The sequence below is a fragment of the Acromyrmex echinatior genome, chromosome 13 (genome assembly GCF_024713525.1).
Source record: "Acromyrmex echinatior isolate Ae372 chromosome 13, ASM2471352v2, whole genome shotgun sequence".
NCBI classification, from domain to species: Eukaryota; Metazoa; Arthropoda; class Insecta; order Hymenoptera; family Formicidae; genus Acromyrmex; species Acromyrmex echinatior.
In genome coordinates, this window is record NC_141864.1 from 1,082,798 (window position 1) to 1,098,294 (window position 15,497).

The 15,497-nt window shown below is 33.4% G+C and overlaps 1 protein-coding gene across 2 annotated transcripts in view; it reads left to right on the plus strand.

Annotated features, from left to right (window-relative positions):
* Positions 1 to 14,859, plus strand: part of LOC147907471 (uncharacterized) — a 137,338-nt gene extending 122,479 nt beyond the window's left edge. The window contains exons 4-5 of one of the 2 annotated variants that reach the window (XR_015547167.1): positions 13,855 to 14,030; positions 14,150 to 14,851. Coding sequence is in view for 1 of the 2 variants with exons in the window: in XM_087412593.1 (XP_087268719.1) it covers positions 13,855 to 13,863 (9 nt within the window). In the remaining variant the exon portion in view is untranslated. Of the gene's footprint in view, positions 1 to 13,854 lie in introns of both variants that reach the window. The other variant, XM_087412593.1, reaches the window with a different exon arrangement.
* The last annotated feature ends 638 nt before the right edge of the window (positions 14,860 to 15,497 follow it).

Consider the following 15,497-nt stretch of genomic DNA (forward strand, 5'->3'; position numbering starts at 1 on the left):
ATATTTGACCTCGCGCATCGAGGTCAAAGTTTTGAATTTTTGATCAATTTTTGCAATTTTCGTATATTTTCTTAAAGTCATTTATATTTCAATGTTCGACATTAGAAAATAATATTTGAGCATATAAATACGTGAATTTAGTTTAAACCTCAAGCAATAACCTAACCTCTTATCCTCACTCCTTAGTAGACTCCTTTCCCTCTGTTCGTCATACCGCTATGTCCCGCTAGCATTGGCGAGGCAGCGGTTGCGACAAGAGCGCTTCATATTTTTGAGCGAGCGGCGTCAAGAGAGCTTTATTTTATTTTATCGAATAGCTTCAAAAGCGTTTTGTTTATTTCAGCGTGCGGCATCAGCCGCGAGTTTTGAGTTTTTCATTAGAAATCTAGAGATTGTTCTCGATCACTTGTTTTCCTTTTTGGCAATGTCTGTATTTAAAATGTTGTCTTATCACGTTGTATTGACTTATTCCTTAATTTTGTTGTTTTAAGGCTCTTCCATCAATATAAGATGGAAGCTCAAAAAAAAAACATAAGCTGAAAAACATTTTTCTGTCCGATTTTTGGCAATCCAAAGGATTTACCAACTTTTCAACTTCCTACATATATGAGGAAGTTTTGCTGTTTCGAAGAAAAATTTAAGCTGGTTTTAGAAGCCAACTATAACATAGTCTGTTTTGTTAAAGTAGCTAAGTCAGTTGCACAAAAGATCGTGGCTCTGTATAATTTAGCATTTATTTCCACAATTGCAAAAAGTACAAATGATACAATCGTACCAAGATTCATACTACAATTTGAAGAAATCTTACAACAGGGACAAAGATAAATAAAATTTATGGAAGGATGCTGCAAAACTCTTCGACATAACATCCTGCAAGTGTCCAATGACTCTGTCCTGCATCTGTGGAAAAAACATTCAAAGTTGTAGTAGTTCAATTTGCATTGACTATTGTTATGAAAAATTAAAGAAAATTCCATTTCTTGAGATTAAATTTATGAGCAAAGAAATAGTAGATGTGGAAAATAGGTCAAGTTGACAAAAAAGAATAAAAAAAACTTAACAAAAGACTTTTCAGGAAAGAGTGAAAACTTTCTCACTTTGATAATTCAATCTCAGAGTCTTCGAGTTCATTTCATGCCGTTGATTTTGATGATGTAGTCCCGAACGAACATTTTCTCAAACAAACTTTGAAAAATATTGAACAAGGCTCTGAATCTAAAAAGGGTAATGAAGATAAAATTTTTCTCCTTTCTAAAAAAATGAGGCCATCATCAAGCACACAGATGAGGATTGAACTCAAGTCGACTGCATTAGTGATAGATATGGAATTTCTGACAGGGCAGCAGCAGCAATCGCCTCAAGTATTCTCAAAGAATATAAGGATTATATAAATGATTTTGATAAATCACTTGTTATTGACAAAATAAACTAAGAAGAGAAAAGACACGTTTAAGAACTAGCTTACAGAATAGTGTTGACGTTATTCTTCGAGGTTTATATTTTGATGAGAAAAAAGATGATACTCTGGTTATTGAAACAATACATTCAAAGAATTTTCGCAAATTAGTGAAAGAGGAGCACATTTCATTGATTCAACAGTTGAGGTCTACATCATGTTTCTCCAACATCTGGAAAAAACATTACTGATAGTATAATCTCACATCTAAATGAATTAAATATCTCTCTTAAGGACCTAGATTGGTTCTAATGGAACAGCAACTAATACTGGATGGAAAAATAGTGTAATTCATAATATGAATGAAAAATGATTCTTAACGAAATGATTCTTAAAAGATCTTTCCAATGGAATATTTGCATATTACACTTCAATGATATTTAGATATTCAAATATTTATTTGAGTATTTAGATGGTCTAACTACAGGTCCAAAATCGTTTTGTGGTTTTATTGGTAAGTCTCTTTTGGGCTACGAAAACTTATTTGTCGTTGAGTTTGAGAGCATTGGTTGTGACATTCCATCTCTTGATGAGGGAGTTCTCAAACAACTCAGTAAGGATCAAAAATATCTTTTGCTTCAGCAATTAAGTCAGGATTCTGTCCTCCAGATCTGAGGATTCTCTCCTCCAGAGCTGTCTCAGATCCTGGGTCACTGAGTCATTCTGTGAGTGGCTGACAGCTGTAAATTGAAATCTGAGGTTTTATATATATATATCAACGATCAATCTATCCAATGAACTGATACAGATAGTGAAGTTCATACTTGCGTGCTATATACCTGTATGGTTCGCTATAAAGAAGAATAGTTCTTTCAGATAGATAAGCCAAAACATGTGTTCAGGGCTATTGAAACATCAAGATATTTACCTGAAATCCTCCTCCAAATTATAGATCCTGTCATCGAACGCAACGTGTACTTTGCCCATCCTGAAAACTTGCTCTCGGCAATGATAATGGACGAAAGGAGAAGTATCAGAGAACTTGGCCTAGAAATAATTGAGGCAAAAAAATCACTTATGAATCGAAGAAAGCCAGTTCATAATTTTTTCACTCCAAAAATTAATTTTACTGTGTTTGAGATCAGTAATTCGAAAAGAAAAGCAAGAATTCTTTCAGTCGACCGACAGTAATTGTCATTAAACGCATGCATAAATTGAACTCGTGATTTCATCTCGAGCATGATCTAAATCCTCGATAAAAATCAGCGATTTGGTTTTCTTTGTTCTTTTTAAAAACAAGTCGTTACACGCAAACAAGTTGTCGTTACCGGCAACGGACAATCGAAAGTTCTAGAACGATTCAATTCGCGCACGCGAGCGCCGCGCTCCGACGAATACGTCACGCGCTATCATCAATCCCACGCACGGATTTTCTGTCGCGCATGACTGTTACGTTGAACGTCGTTAGAAAATAATCCAAAGCGCCAATCAATTTTGTACACCTAATGCCACGTAATAATTACGATTGTGGCAAATTTTTATTGGATTTTTCCCAAAAAAGAAAGCTCAGGCCGAAAGCAATAAATGCTTCGATCTCGCCGTCCTCCTTCTTACTTCGAAAAAGTTCTTACTTCTTAAAGTTCTTAGAGTTCTTAGAGTCATAGTCTTGCTACTATATCGCTTCGTAAAATCGCCGTGCTAACCGTTTAGTGAAATCGCGATGAAACGAATCTTTCGAGAAGTGCCGAGAAAATCGCCGAGATTTTCCATTACCGCGATTCCAAAATATCATTTGGAAAAGGTGACCGCATTTAATATTCTGTTAATTTAATATTTAATTAATTATATTTTTTGACTTTGTAACTGAGCACATTAAAGAAAATTCTTTTGTTAAATTACAAAGAAACGAAGTTCTCTTTACTGTCGCTTCTCATATCAACCTTGTGCCGTTTTCTCACTCGAATCTTTCGCGCGGTGCGCTCTCGCACATACTGCAACAGATTATTGATTCAGAAATTATTGATTGGAGCTCCACCAAACTCTCCTCGCCTCTTTTGCGTCATATTTCAACTGAATACATCATCTCAGTAAGGAAATCTGGATCTATTCCACATTGAGATATCAGGGATTTTCCCTGCCATACTCAATCAGTTGAGCGCTGTTAAGTTAGTAAGGCAGCCTGAGGCAGCAGGAAAAATTATTGGGTTTAAAAACAGAGATGGTTTTATCCGGACCACATTGTTGTTCAGGGAAATTATGCCTATCTTCACAAACAAGGCACAATTCACCGTGAAAGAGTAAAAATAAAGGTATTCAGTATGCTGATACTATTAAATAATAAGTATTAAGTAGGCCCTATTTGGTTGGTTAGTTGGGAAAGGCAAGGGTGGAATTCGATGTGCAGCCACCTTCCCGAGGTGAATTCTGAATCGCGTTAGATGTTTAAACCGAGCTAAGAGTTGCATGCCTAAGGAATTGTATATTGTGTATATATAATGATATTATGTATATTATATTAGGTGTATGATTTTGTTTTTTCGTATAGATGGCTTTAGCGGTAAGTGGTGATCGAAATAAATAGATCATAGACGTCACACAATAAACTTGGCCATCTGTCAACATAATCCCATAGAAACATTAGTCGATTTGTGTCTGCATCATAAAGTTATTCTCGATTGAAAATGTCAGTTTACGAGCCAAATTCTTGTCATTTGCGGAAGGTTTTAATTTTCTGCTTCAATATGAAGAAATCTGCGGCTGAGGCTCATCGAATGCTTTCAAATATTTATGGTGAAGCCGCTATTAATGAAAGAACGTGTCGTAAGTGGTTTCAACACTTCAAGAACGGTGATTTTCATGTCGAAGACCAGCATAGCGGTGGAAGAGAGAAGGTTTTCGAAGATGCAGAATTGAAGGCATTACTTGATCAAGACTCTTGTCAAAATCAAAAAGAATTGGCACGATCATTAGGAGTGACTCAATCAGCCATTTCAAAACGTCTCAAAGCCATGGGAATGATTCAGAAGCAAGGAAATTGGGTGCGTACGAGTTGAAGCCGAAAGATGTTGAACGGCGTTTGTTTGCTTGTGAACAGCTGCTTGAAAGGCAAAGACGGAAGGGCTTTCTGCATCGCATTGTGACTGGGGACGAAAAATGGGTTCATTACGATAATCCCAAGCGCAGAAAATCATGGGGAGTTCCCGGCCATGCTTCCACGTTGACGGCCAAACCGAATATTCACGACTCCAAGATCATGCTCTGTATTTGGTGGGATCAGCTCGGCGTAGTATATTATGAGCTGTTAAAACCGACTGAAACAATCACAGGCGATCAGTATCGAACGCAATTGATGCGTTTGAGCCGAGCATTGAAAGACAAACGGCCGCAATACAACGAGAGACACGATAAAGTGATTTTGCAGCATGACAATGCTCGACCCCATGTTGTGAAAGTGGTCAAGACATACTTGGAAACGTTGAAATGGGAAGTCCTACCCTACCCGTCGTATTCTCCAGACGTTGCTCCCTCTGACTAGCACTTGTTTCGATCAATGGCATACGACCTGGCTGACCAGCACTTCCGATCTTATGAAGAAGTAAAAAATTGGATCGATTCGTGGATCGCCTCAAAAGATGACCAGTTTTTTCGACGCGGGATTCGTATGCTGCCCGAAAGATGGGAGAAAGTAGTGGTCAGCGATGGACAATACTTTGAATCATAAATGTATAACCAGTTTTTTACAATAAAGCCTCGAATTTCGGAAAAAAACGGTACAAGCAAAGTCATACGCCTTATATATATATATATATATATATATATATATATATATATATATTAGGTGTTGAAATTAATTCGTAGCGTTTTTTTAATGAAAGAATGTTATTTATTTCACATGAGCATTAAAAAATACATTAATGAAAGTACTTCCCATCACTTTCTACTACTTTTGACCATCTTTCGGGCAGTGAATGAATACCGCGTCGGAAGAACTGTTCATCTTTAGATGAAATCCAGGAATCGAACCATTTTGTACAATCTTCGTAAGATGTGAACTTCTACTCGCACAAGCTATGAGCTAATGATCGAAACAAGTGGTAGTCGCTAGGTGCAATATCAGGAGAATACGGCGGGTGCGGTAGCACTTCCCATTTAAGTGTTTCCAGGTATGTTTTTACCGGTTTTGCAACGTGTGGGCGAGCATTGTCGTGCAGCAAGATGACTTTATCGTGTCTTTCGAAGTATTCCGACCGTTTTTGCTTCAATGCACGGCTCAAGCGCATCAGTTGCCGTCGGTAGAGATCTCCAGTAACGGTTTCATGCGGTTTTAGCAGTTCGTAGTATATGACACCCTTCTGATCCCACCAAATACAGAGCAGGAGCTTTGAGCCATGGATATTGGGCTTTGCCACTGATGTTGATGGTTCGCCGGGCTTAACCCATGACTTTCTGCGCTTCGGATTGTCATAATGGATCCACTTTTCGTCACCGGTAACAATCCGATGCAAAAAACCTTTTCTTTTCTGCCGTTGAAGCAGCAGTTCGCACGTGAGAAAACGTCTCTCAATATCCCTTGGTTTCAATTCATATGGGACCTAATGTCCTTCCTTCTGGATCATGCCCAAACTTTTAAGACGTTTTCCTATTGTTGAGAAGTCAACTTCCAATGACGTAGATAATTCTTTAAGTGTTTGACATGAGTTTTCATTGAGCAGTGCCTGCAAATCGTTATCTTCAAATTTTTTCGGCTGACCAGGTCGCTCCTTGTCATCCAAGTCGAAATCACCAGCTTTAAAACGTGCAACCACTTCCTACACGTTTGCTCAGCCAGAGCATGTTCACTATACACATCCACTAAAATACGATGAGCTTCAGCTGCACTTTTGTTCATATTAAAGTAATGAAGCAAAACTCCCCGCAAAAACACTTTATCTGGCACAAATTTTGACGTATTCAATGAATTATACAGTATTGTTATTTATGATTTCAAGAAAGGTTATGTACGGCAAATGACGTCCTATGATAGATGTTTACAATGTATACAGAACTATAGGTAACAACGAAATAGTGTACTGCTTGTGCCATCTCTTGTAAAACGCTACGAATTAATTCCAACACCTAATATATATATATAATATATATTGTACAAATATATTAATGCAAACATTATTATATGTATTTATGTGCGCAAATATTATTTTCTGATCAAACAGTGAAATATAAACAACTTTAAGAAAACATACGAAAATTGCAAAAATTGGTCAAAAATTCAAAACTTTGACCCCGATGCGCGAGGGTCAAATATTAACCGATTTAAAAATTATTTTGGCATCGATTTGTTTTCCCAATAGGCAACTTTTCTGCACTATTACATTTCGAGTTTCAAAAATTCGACTCACCCTACTGGACAATCACGCGTAATGATATTATGAAAGTAGAGATCTGAATCTTGCACCATAATTGGTTTAATATAGATATATTATATCGATATTTTTATTAATACCGATATAGAAATAAACAATACCGATATCAATTCACTATTGAAATAATATCAGTAAAAAATGTTAATCATTCAGTACCATTCTTCGTTTTGTCACGTTATATTAATCACATTGCATATTGTAAAAAACATCACATAAAGATGAATATCTTATAACAGATTTTTCTTCAATAAAAACGCCAGATATTGAGAAATATAATGGTAACAAGCAAATGTATGCACCTTTATATTAATATAAAAGTTACAGCGCACAACAAAATAACAGAAATCTACAGTATGTCACTAAGAGTGGCACCAAAACATTAACCGTATTAAAATTATTTCTGTATTCAATCTCTGCTAGTTAAATAACAATAAATTGTTTATAACAAACCTATCATTTTATTGTCGTTGAAAATATTGCTCGTTGCAAATATTGCTCTTTAGCGAACTTTCTGCAGAATTGAGGACAGTTGACTGACATACGCACACTGACATACTTGGAAAAAAGCGCGCATTCCTCTTATCGCTTATGCATGCTTTTTTTCTTAGAATGCGTGCGCCTCCATCTGTCCGCATGTATTGAAATGAACATCGACGTTTGTTTTTTCATTATTTTCAATAACGCTGCGCTACACTATTTATACTGAATACTCGTTCTTGTATCCATTCCTGTGTTGATCTCGAACTTACAAATTCCCAGTGTACATTAATACATAGTAAATGCAATTTTATACATACACACACATTCGTAATTTTCTATTTATTGTTAATTGATAAAATGTATAATGAGTGATGAATTATCCAAGAAATGTAAGCGAAGCTTTGTAGAAGCTTGGCTTACTAATGATCGATACAAATCTTGGATACGTAGAGTGTCAACCAATAATAATCTTTATTATTGCAATGTATGCAATATAACATTTTCGTGTCAATCGAGAAATATTTCGAAACATGCAAACTCTACATATCATAAAAATAATATTAAAAAATCATGTAATAATAATGACGATAATTTAGTAAAAAAATCTAAGTCAGTATTTCAATTAAAATGGTTACATATTGAGGAATTTAAACATTGGTTACGTGAAGTGCCAGATGATGATAGTTCATGTTATTGTATAATTTGCGATAAGTCTTTTGCTTGTGGATTATTGCAAATCTATCGTCACACCGAAACAAAAAATACATATAAATAAATGTGAAAGTAGTGAATAAGACAATCTAATGAAGACTGGAATACGGAAAATAAGACTCACTTTTACCATTTGATGAGCGTACAAAAGAAGCAGAGATCAGATATGCCGCATTAATTGCTGAAATAAATATTCCTCATCAAAATGCAAACAAGATTCTGAGCTTTTTTCAACACGTGGGAAAAGATCCTCATGTGTTACGAAGTATGTTACGAAAATGTTACAAAATATAAAAATGTTATTACAAACGTTTTATCCAAAGTTGGAACGGAACGTGTCGTAGACAATATATTTCAGAACACAAAATTTTCAATATCTATAGACGAAACATTTGATATTTGTAACGAAAAGTGGATGACTTTTCAAGCTCGATACCCTGATCTTGGAACATTAGATATTCGTACGCAGTTAGTTGTATTAATTAATATCGATGCCAAAGATTCCAGCGCAGAAAAAATTGTTTAATGCATTTAAAAAAGAAATGTACAAATTGTAGGTACCATTTTCGAATTTATTTCTCTGTCATGCGACAATGCATCTGTCATGATAGGGAAACATGTATCATTCCAAAAAAACTGGAAAAAGAATGTCCACGTTTATTATTATAGTATTTCCATGTCCTTACCATTCCGCTGCTTTAGCAGTGCATGCTGCAAATGATAAAATATCCGAATTTTGCAATTCACTAAAATGATAGTTACTATATAGTTATTATATACAGCAGTCCAAAACGTTTAGCAGTTTTTAATGAATTTTGTGAATGTTTCGAAGGAAAAACTTTTAAATTATTAAAATTATCTGATCACGTTGGCTTTCTCATCACTCATGTGTTGAAAGATTTTAATAAGAAATATTGGGATACGATAAAACATTTTCTTCATGAAGCAGTTGTAAGCGAAAAACAAAGGCCGCGGAAAATCTATTGGCTATAATGAATGATAAGTAGAGACAAAAGCTTATTTCCTCTTTCTAGAATATGTTTTAAATTTCTATAATCAATTTAATGCATATTTTCAAGCATCACAAACGCGAATTCATGTATTGCATTCAAAATGTTTACAATTTCTTTGTAACATCTGCCAAAATTTTTTGAAAGCTGAGCATTTAAAACCTTTCTCAATAAACATAACATTCTCTCTAAAAGAAAAAAAGTTTTGATGAAATTAATTTATGATATGAGTGCGAAAAATATCTTAACGAATTAAAGACGAAAGGGTACGAAGATGTTATTACAACTGTTAGACAAAACTGCTTTATGTGACTGCTACAGACGAAATTCGAAAAAGGTTACCTATGAATAATATATTTTTATCAAAATTAAAAATTTTTTCAATATTTTGAAACTTATGCGATATTGATAGAGAAAAATCTTTCAATGATGTTGCTTTCATAACTACAACTATTGATGGTTTTGATGAAGAAGCTTTAAAGAAAGAATGGACTGCATTACCATTAAATTTTACAGAAGAAGAGAAACAAAGTTTTTCTACAATATATTAAATTTTGATGATATGTGGAAAAAATTTTACGCCCAAATAATATTACTAAATATCCAAATTTAACAAATCTTCTAAATGCTGTACGATCACTTCTAAATTCAAATGCTGATCCAAAAAGAATGTTTTCCCTTTTAAGTGATATAAAAACAAAAAACAATAAATTAATTACTTGAGTTTTTAAGTCAGCTTTGAATGCGAGAGGAGAAACATGCCTAAGTATGGTGATTGACGAAGCATTTGTCGCTTATGTCAACGGAGAACTTTTATATGCTAGTGTTGCTAAAAAAAACAAAAGTACTTTAAAACTATATGCTGCAAATGTTAATGATATTGCTGAATCCTCGTGATTAAAAAGATGTTCGATATTAGATTATAAAAATATTGCTCGTAAATCTCTAAACTTTATAGACATAGTAAGCCTTTAAGGCTTAAATCTTAAGGAATTAATGAATTATAATCAATCATTCTGCTCATATTCGCTTGTAACTGATCAATTTCTTAATGCTTAAGACTTATTGCATTTATTGTGGTTTACACTAAAACTATTACGCTCAAAAGCGTAAAAAATATTGTCCGCGAAGACATCACGCTTAAATAGGAAAATGATAAGCGTGTAAAAAATATTTTCCATAGAGACATCACGCTTAAAAGCATGTTAAAAATATTGTAAATATATATTGTATAATATTTATTTATTTTGTTTAATTTAGCTTAATTTGTGCGCTTGAGATTCTTCTTATTTTCCTTCCTTTCACACATACATAAACGCATACACAGGGAAATGTAAAAAATTACATTTTATGATTTTTAAACAATTATTTTTTAAATTACAATAATTTATTAGGTGTACAAATAAGTTTCCGCCGTTTGACAAAAGACGGTACCACTAGCAAGCTATGGTTAAAATTTTCTGATGTAAAACATTATATCGTAAGGTTGGACATCTGTCAACAATATAACCTTGAAATACTAGCGATTTTGTATCAGCATCATATATTTTTTTTTGTGCGAAAATGCCGAGTTTTGAGCCGAATAAGCGTCATTTGCGGGAACTTTTGATTTACTTCTTTAATTTGAAGAAATCAGCAGCTGAGGCTCATCGATTGCTTGTAGAAGCATATGGTGAGGCTGCCTTAAGTGAGAGAAGTTGTTGTGAATGGTTTCAAAAATTTAAGAACGGTGAATTTGACGTCGAAAACAAAGAACGTAGCGGAAGGCCGAAAGTGTATGAAAAATTGGAAGCATTATTGAATGAAAATTCGTGCAAACGCAAAAGAACTTGCACTTACATTTTGACTTACATCAATAAAACATTATGTATCGTTCTTTCACAATAAATGCTTAATTTTTGATAAAAAATGGCGAAAACTTATTTGTACACATAATATAATTTTTGTTTGTCTATATTTGTAATACAAATATTTTATATAAATAATTACATTAATAAATTAAATGTAATTTTTTACATTTCCCTCCTAACGGAATAGATCACCATCTTCTCGCGGTTTCCGTCTCTCTCTCTCTCGAGCAACAATATGTACGTATACATACATGAATAGAAACTACAATGAAAGTAAAAAGATGAAAAATTGTATAACATAATTTAATAGTAAATATTTACATATTATTTAAAGTGTAAGGATAATTTTTGAAGCGACATTTTTTAACTATTTTAAAGCGTACATATTGGCCAAGTGTGGATTGCTGTTTATACATATATACACAAATTTTAATCGTTTATTTAAAAATCTTAAACATATTAAGAATATACCTCTTATACACACATTAAACTTCCATTAACTTACACACGTAACAGAAGTCGCAGTGATAGTTTACGAGACATCGTTACAATTTTCCGTATGGATTATATATCGTATTCGTAAAACGCAATTAATTATGGGCAAACAAAGTACACTAAATTGGAGTTCCATGCGCGAATCCTGCTTTTCTTTATTTTTGAGTACATATTTCCGATATAAATAGTTAAATTAGTTCAGTAAACGTATAGGGTTAAACAATACGTTTTTATATAATTTTTGCAATTATTCATGTATACTTTTAAACTGACAACTGTAGAAAGAATAATGATTCACGACATGTATGATATGCGTCAAACTGAATTAATCAAAGATTTGTGAATGTAAATTAAATTTGTTTCCCTTTAAAAGAATTCAAAAAGAAATCATGTTTTGTAATGATGTTGCACTTATGAAATGCGCTTAGTATTGATTGATACTTTATTTTAAATATCTTTTTATAAATTATCATCCGAACTTATAAAATTCTAGTAATGAATAAAATTGAAATTGTAAATATCAAAAGTGAAATTATTTACATAATTATAAAGATGATGTCAATATAAGTTTGAATTGTACAAATAAAAGCTTTTATATGTGCAATTTTAAAATAATTCATTGTCTATTGAAAAACGAATTCTTCCTACAGTTGTTACAAGTACACACACGAATAATTTCAATAATTACCTGAAAATATATTTGACCCAATATGTTTATAACCAAGTTTATACCCAATATGAAAAAGCTTGATCGCGCCTTTTAATTAGTTACGTTTCTCACTTATGAACATAGTATATAACTTCCATGATAAATTAATTTTAAATAATTAATACTTCGTTAAGTATTACGTTTTGACATGATTTATGCTACTGATTAATGGGAAGGGTTTACTGTAACTACAATTTATTAAAAATTATGTGTTATCTATAATGTCCTCTTGCCTCTCGACACATGTTCGAGCGAAAATTTAGTTCAGAACATTTTTAGTCGCTTCACGCTCCAATGAAACTCTGTCTTGTTCGCTCTTAGCACGCCCGACTGTCTCGTTCGCTCTTAGCATGTCCGAACGCCCGCTGAAACTGACCCAAACGCGAAAGCGCCGAACGGCACATGGCTCATGCTTGTGTGTGTGACTAGCGATCGCGCTAGGTCGCCGACTGATAGCGTTAGTCGCGATATAGTAAACCATCCTTGGCATTCTTGCGATATAGAATTCACATGATGAACACTCTCGTGTTCTCGTATTCTCAAGAATCTCGAGTTGTCGATGCAATGCGCGATATTATTATCAAAATATCACTCTCTTTCTCTACTTTCCTATATATTTTAAATATTAATCGGAATAAAGTGAGGTATATTAGATATTATTATAGTACATACTTCTACGAAATATGCAACATTAAAATTTATGAGTGTGAAAGTATCCACTCTTGGCCAATATGTACATCTTTAATTTAAAATGTTATGTTAAGTATGTTGTAATGAAATTAAATTTAACAATGAAATTACACCATCTTTAATCTAAAATTATAAATTACTTTGGGAAATATTTATCTTTTTTTGGTGGAAAAAACAATGAAAATAAAACAAAGTTTGTTTTAAAGCATTTGCAGTATAATTCTTTATATAATTCGCGTTGAGAAATGTTATGTTATAACCGTTTTTGCATTCAATAATAAAAAATTACATCGTAGCTTACATATTTATAAAGCATTAATTTAAAAAATCTTTAATGTAACAATATTATAAGTTGTTTGTACAAGGATTTATCGTTGGAAGGAAATTTATTGTGAAGGAAGTGACGGTGTTGAGAAACGGAATCATTCTCTCATAACATTTTTACATGTCCCATGCCACGGAATTTCTTGACAAAATCCGAAAAGGACTACGCTTCCTGGCTGAGTATTTGTCACCATGAATTGCAATGGGAAGATGATTTTGTACTGCATGGTGAAACGCCTGATTACAATGGCTCTAATTGGTGTGGAAGAGAATGATAACAATAAGGCTCTCGTATACGTTAAAGAATTTAAAAAACGCGAATAGCTGGCTGATATATTTAGTAGCGACGATGTGACCGTTGAGATCCTGGATTCTGATTACGAAGATACAGATTACGTAATCTGAATATTACTAATACTGTACGATGTGGAAAACATATTAAGAATTGTGCATTACAAAATGTGTTTAAAGTATACTGATGATCGCACTGAATCGTCTGGTGATCGTCTGAAAGAAATGTATCAAGTTTAAAACATAAAATATATTATAAGATTTCTTTTTAAATATATTTTAATTTCTTTTCCCGAAATTCATTTTTGAAAAAAAAATAGGAGCAAACAGACTATTGTCGTTGACGCCAATCCCTTAGATAAAAAAGATTCGATATCGTTAGAGTGCATTCTTATGATATGTGTCAATTTGGTATCCTTCGACCACGTCGACTGTTCTTCAAAGTATAATGTATATAAAAAAATCACCTCCGTTTTAGGGTGTGTAAAAAAAATGTAGAAAGGAACGCTGTTTAAAAGAAGAGCTCCGGATAATGTTATCGCAGTCGTTCAGAAAGCTTCAACAGAGTTCAGAGAGCTGTTGCTAATTATAAGTTTTCCGAGAAAATATCTCAAGCCATGAACTATTACGTTCCAATTCAACAATATGAGGCGTGTAAGAGAGTTCAGCAAGTTCATTAATTTTAATTTAATTTTATAAAATATTTTGCTTATACGTATTATATGTTATGTATTTTTGTAAGATTTATTTACATGTTTCCTTTTTTTCCAAAGCTCCATTTTCTCAAACATCGTCTAGTACAGAAACCTCGCTACATGCCTCGTATCTTGATGATGAAATATGCATTAACATTGACAGCATATAAATTTCTGGACATTGGGATTGTTGTTGGATCTATATCTCAAATGCAAATTGCGATTGGTGATAATCGAGGCAACCGCATGTTCATACCCAAGCTACGTGGAAGACGTTCATTGAGAGGCGTGCAGATATCGAGCGATTAATACAGTCAACAGTTTCATCACCGATTCTAAATGTGGAACTTGTTAAAATATATGATATGAATAACGTGAAGTTAACATTAAATAGCACATGTTTTTACATAAAATCAACAACTGTGCTTTTCTTATTTGAGCTTGAGCAACGTGTATTCTATGAACTGTATATATACGAACTGTTAATTACGCACGATGCTAGTAAGAAATTCGAATATTTTGTGTTATTTTTAGTACAAAATTGTATTACTAATAAAAGCGATGCTGCAAACACTTTGTACAAAATTTATGATAAGGATTCTATTATAGAATGTGATCTAAGATTATATTGTACATACTGCATTACATGATAAATAAATGTATATTAAAGTATATATTCTTTTCTTCTAAAATTATTTTATCCTTAGTATCTTCGCCACTTCTTCTTTATATATTCGTAATAGCATTGAATTAGTAAATAAGAAAGCGTGCTTGGTCATTTGTATTACATTGATAAAAAAAGAATATTATTATAATTAGTGTTACTAGGTTATATTATTAAAAATTCATAAAATATTATCATAATTAGTTTTTAAGTCGTATCATTAAAAAATCATTAAAAGAAACAAATATCTATTTAATAAAATCGTTTGCAAAAGAAGAAAAGAGAGCGCAACGGGAGAAAAAGAGAGCGCAAGTAATAAGTATAGAACTGCAACGGGTGGAAGAGAGAGAACTGCATCTTACAATGGATTGGAGAGAGAGGACAATAGTTTAAAGAGGAAACGCAATGGGTGAAAGGGAGAAGGAACAAATCCCTTTTTCCCCTCTAATACGGACTCTGACGACACGCCTTTTCCCCCTCCTTCGAACCCAGCATCTGTGATTTCGCCCTCCCCACCCGCGCGATATATATATATATATATATATATATACATATATATATATAGATATATACAGGGTGACATGAATATACGGCCCCATTCGTCCCGAGCAGGTAGAGTGGACTAAACTGAGTTGAAAAGTCCTCTACTATTTGGTAATGCTCGCAATAATTAACGAGATATTAACGATAATTTAAAGATAGCAGAATACGCGCGTCCACTCGACTTACTATTGTCGAAGATACAGGCCACCGAGCGCAGGC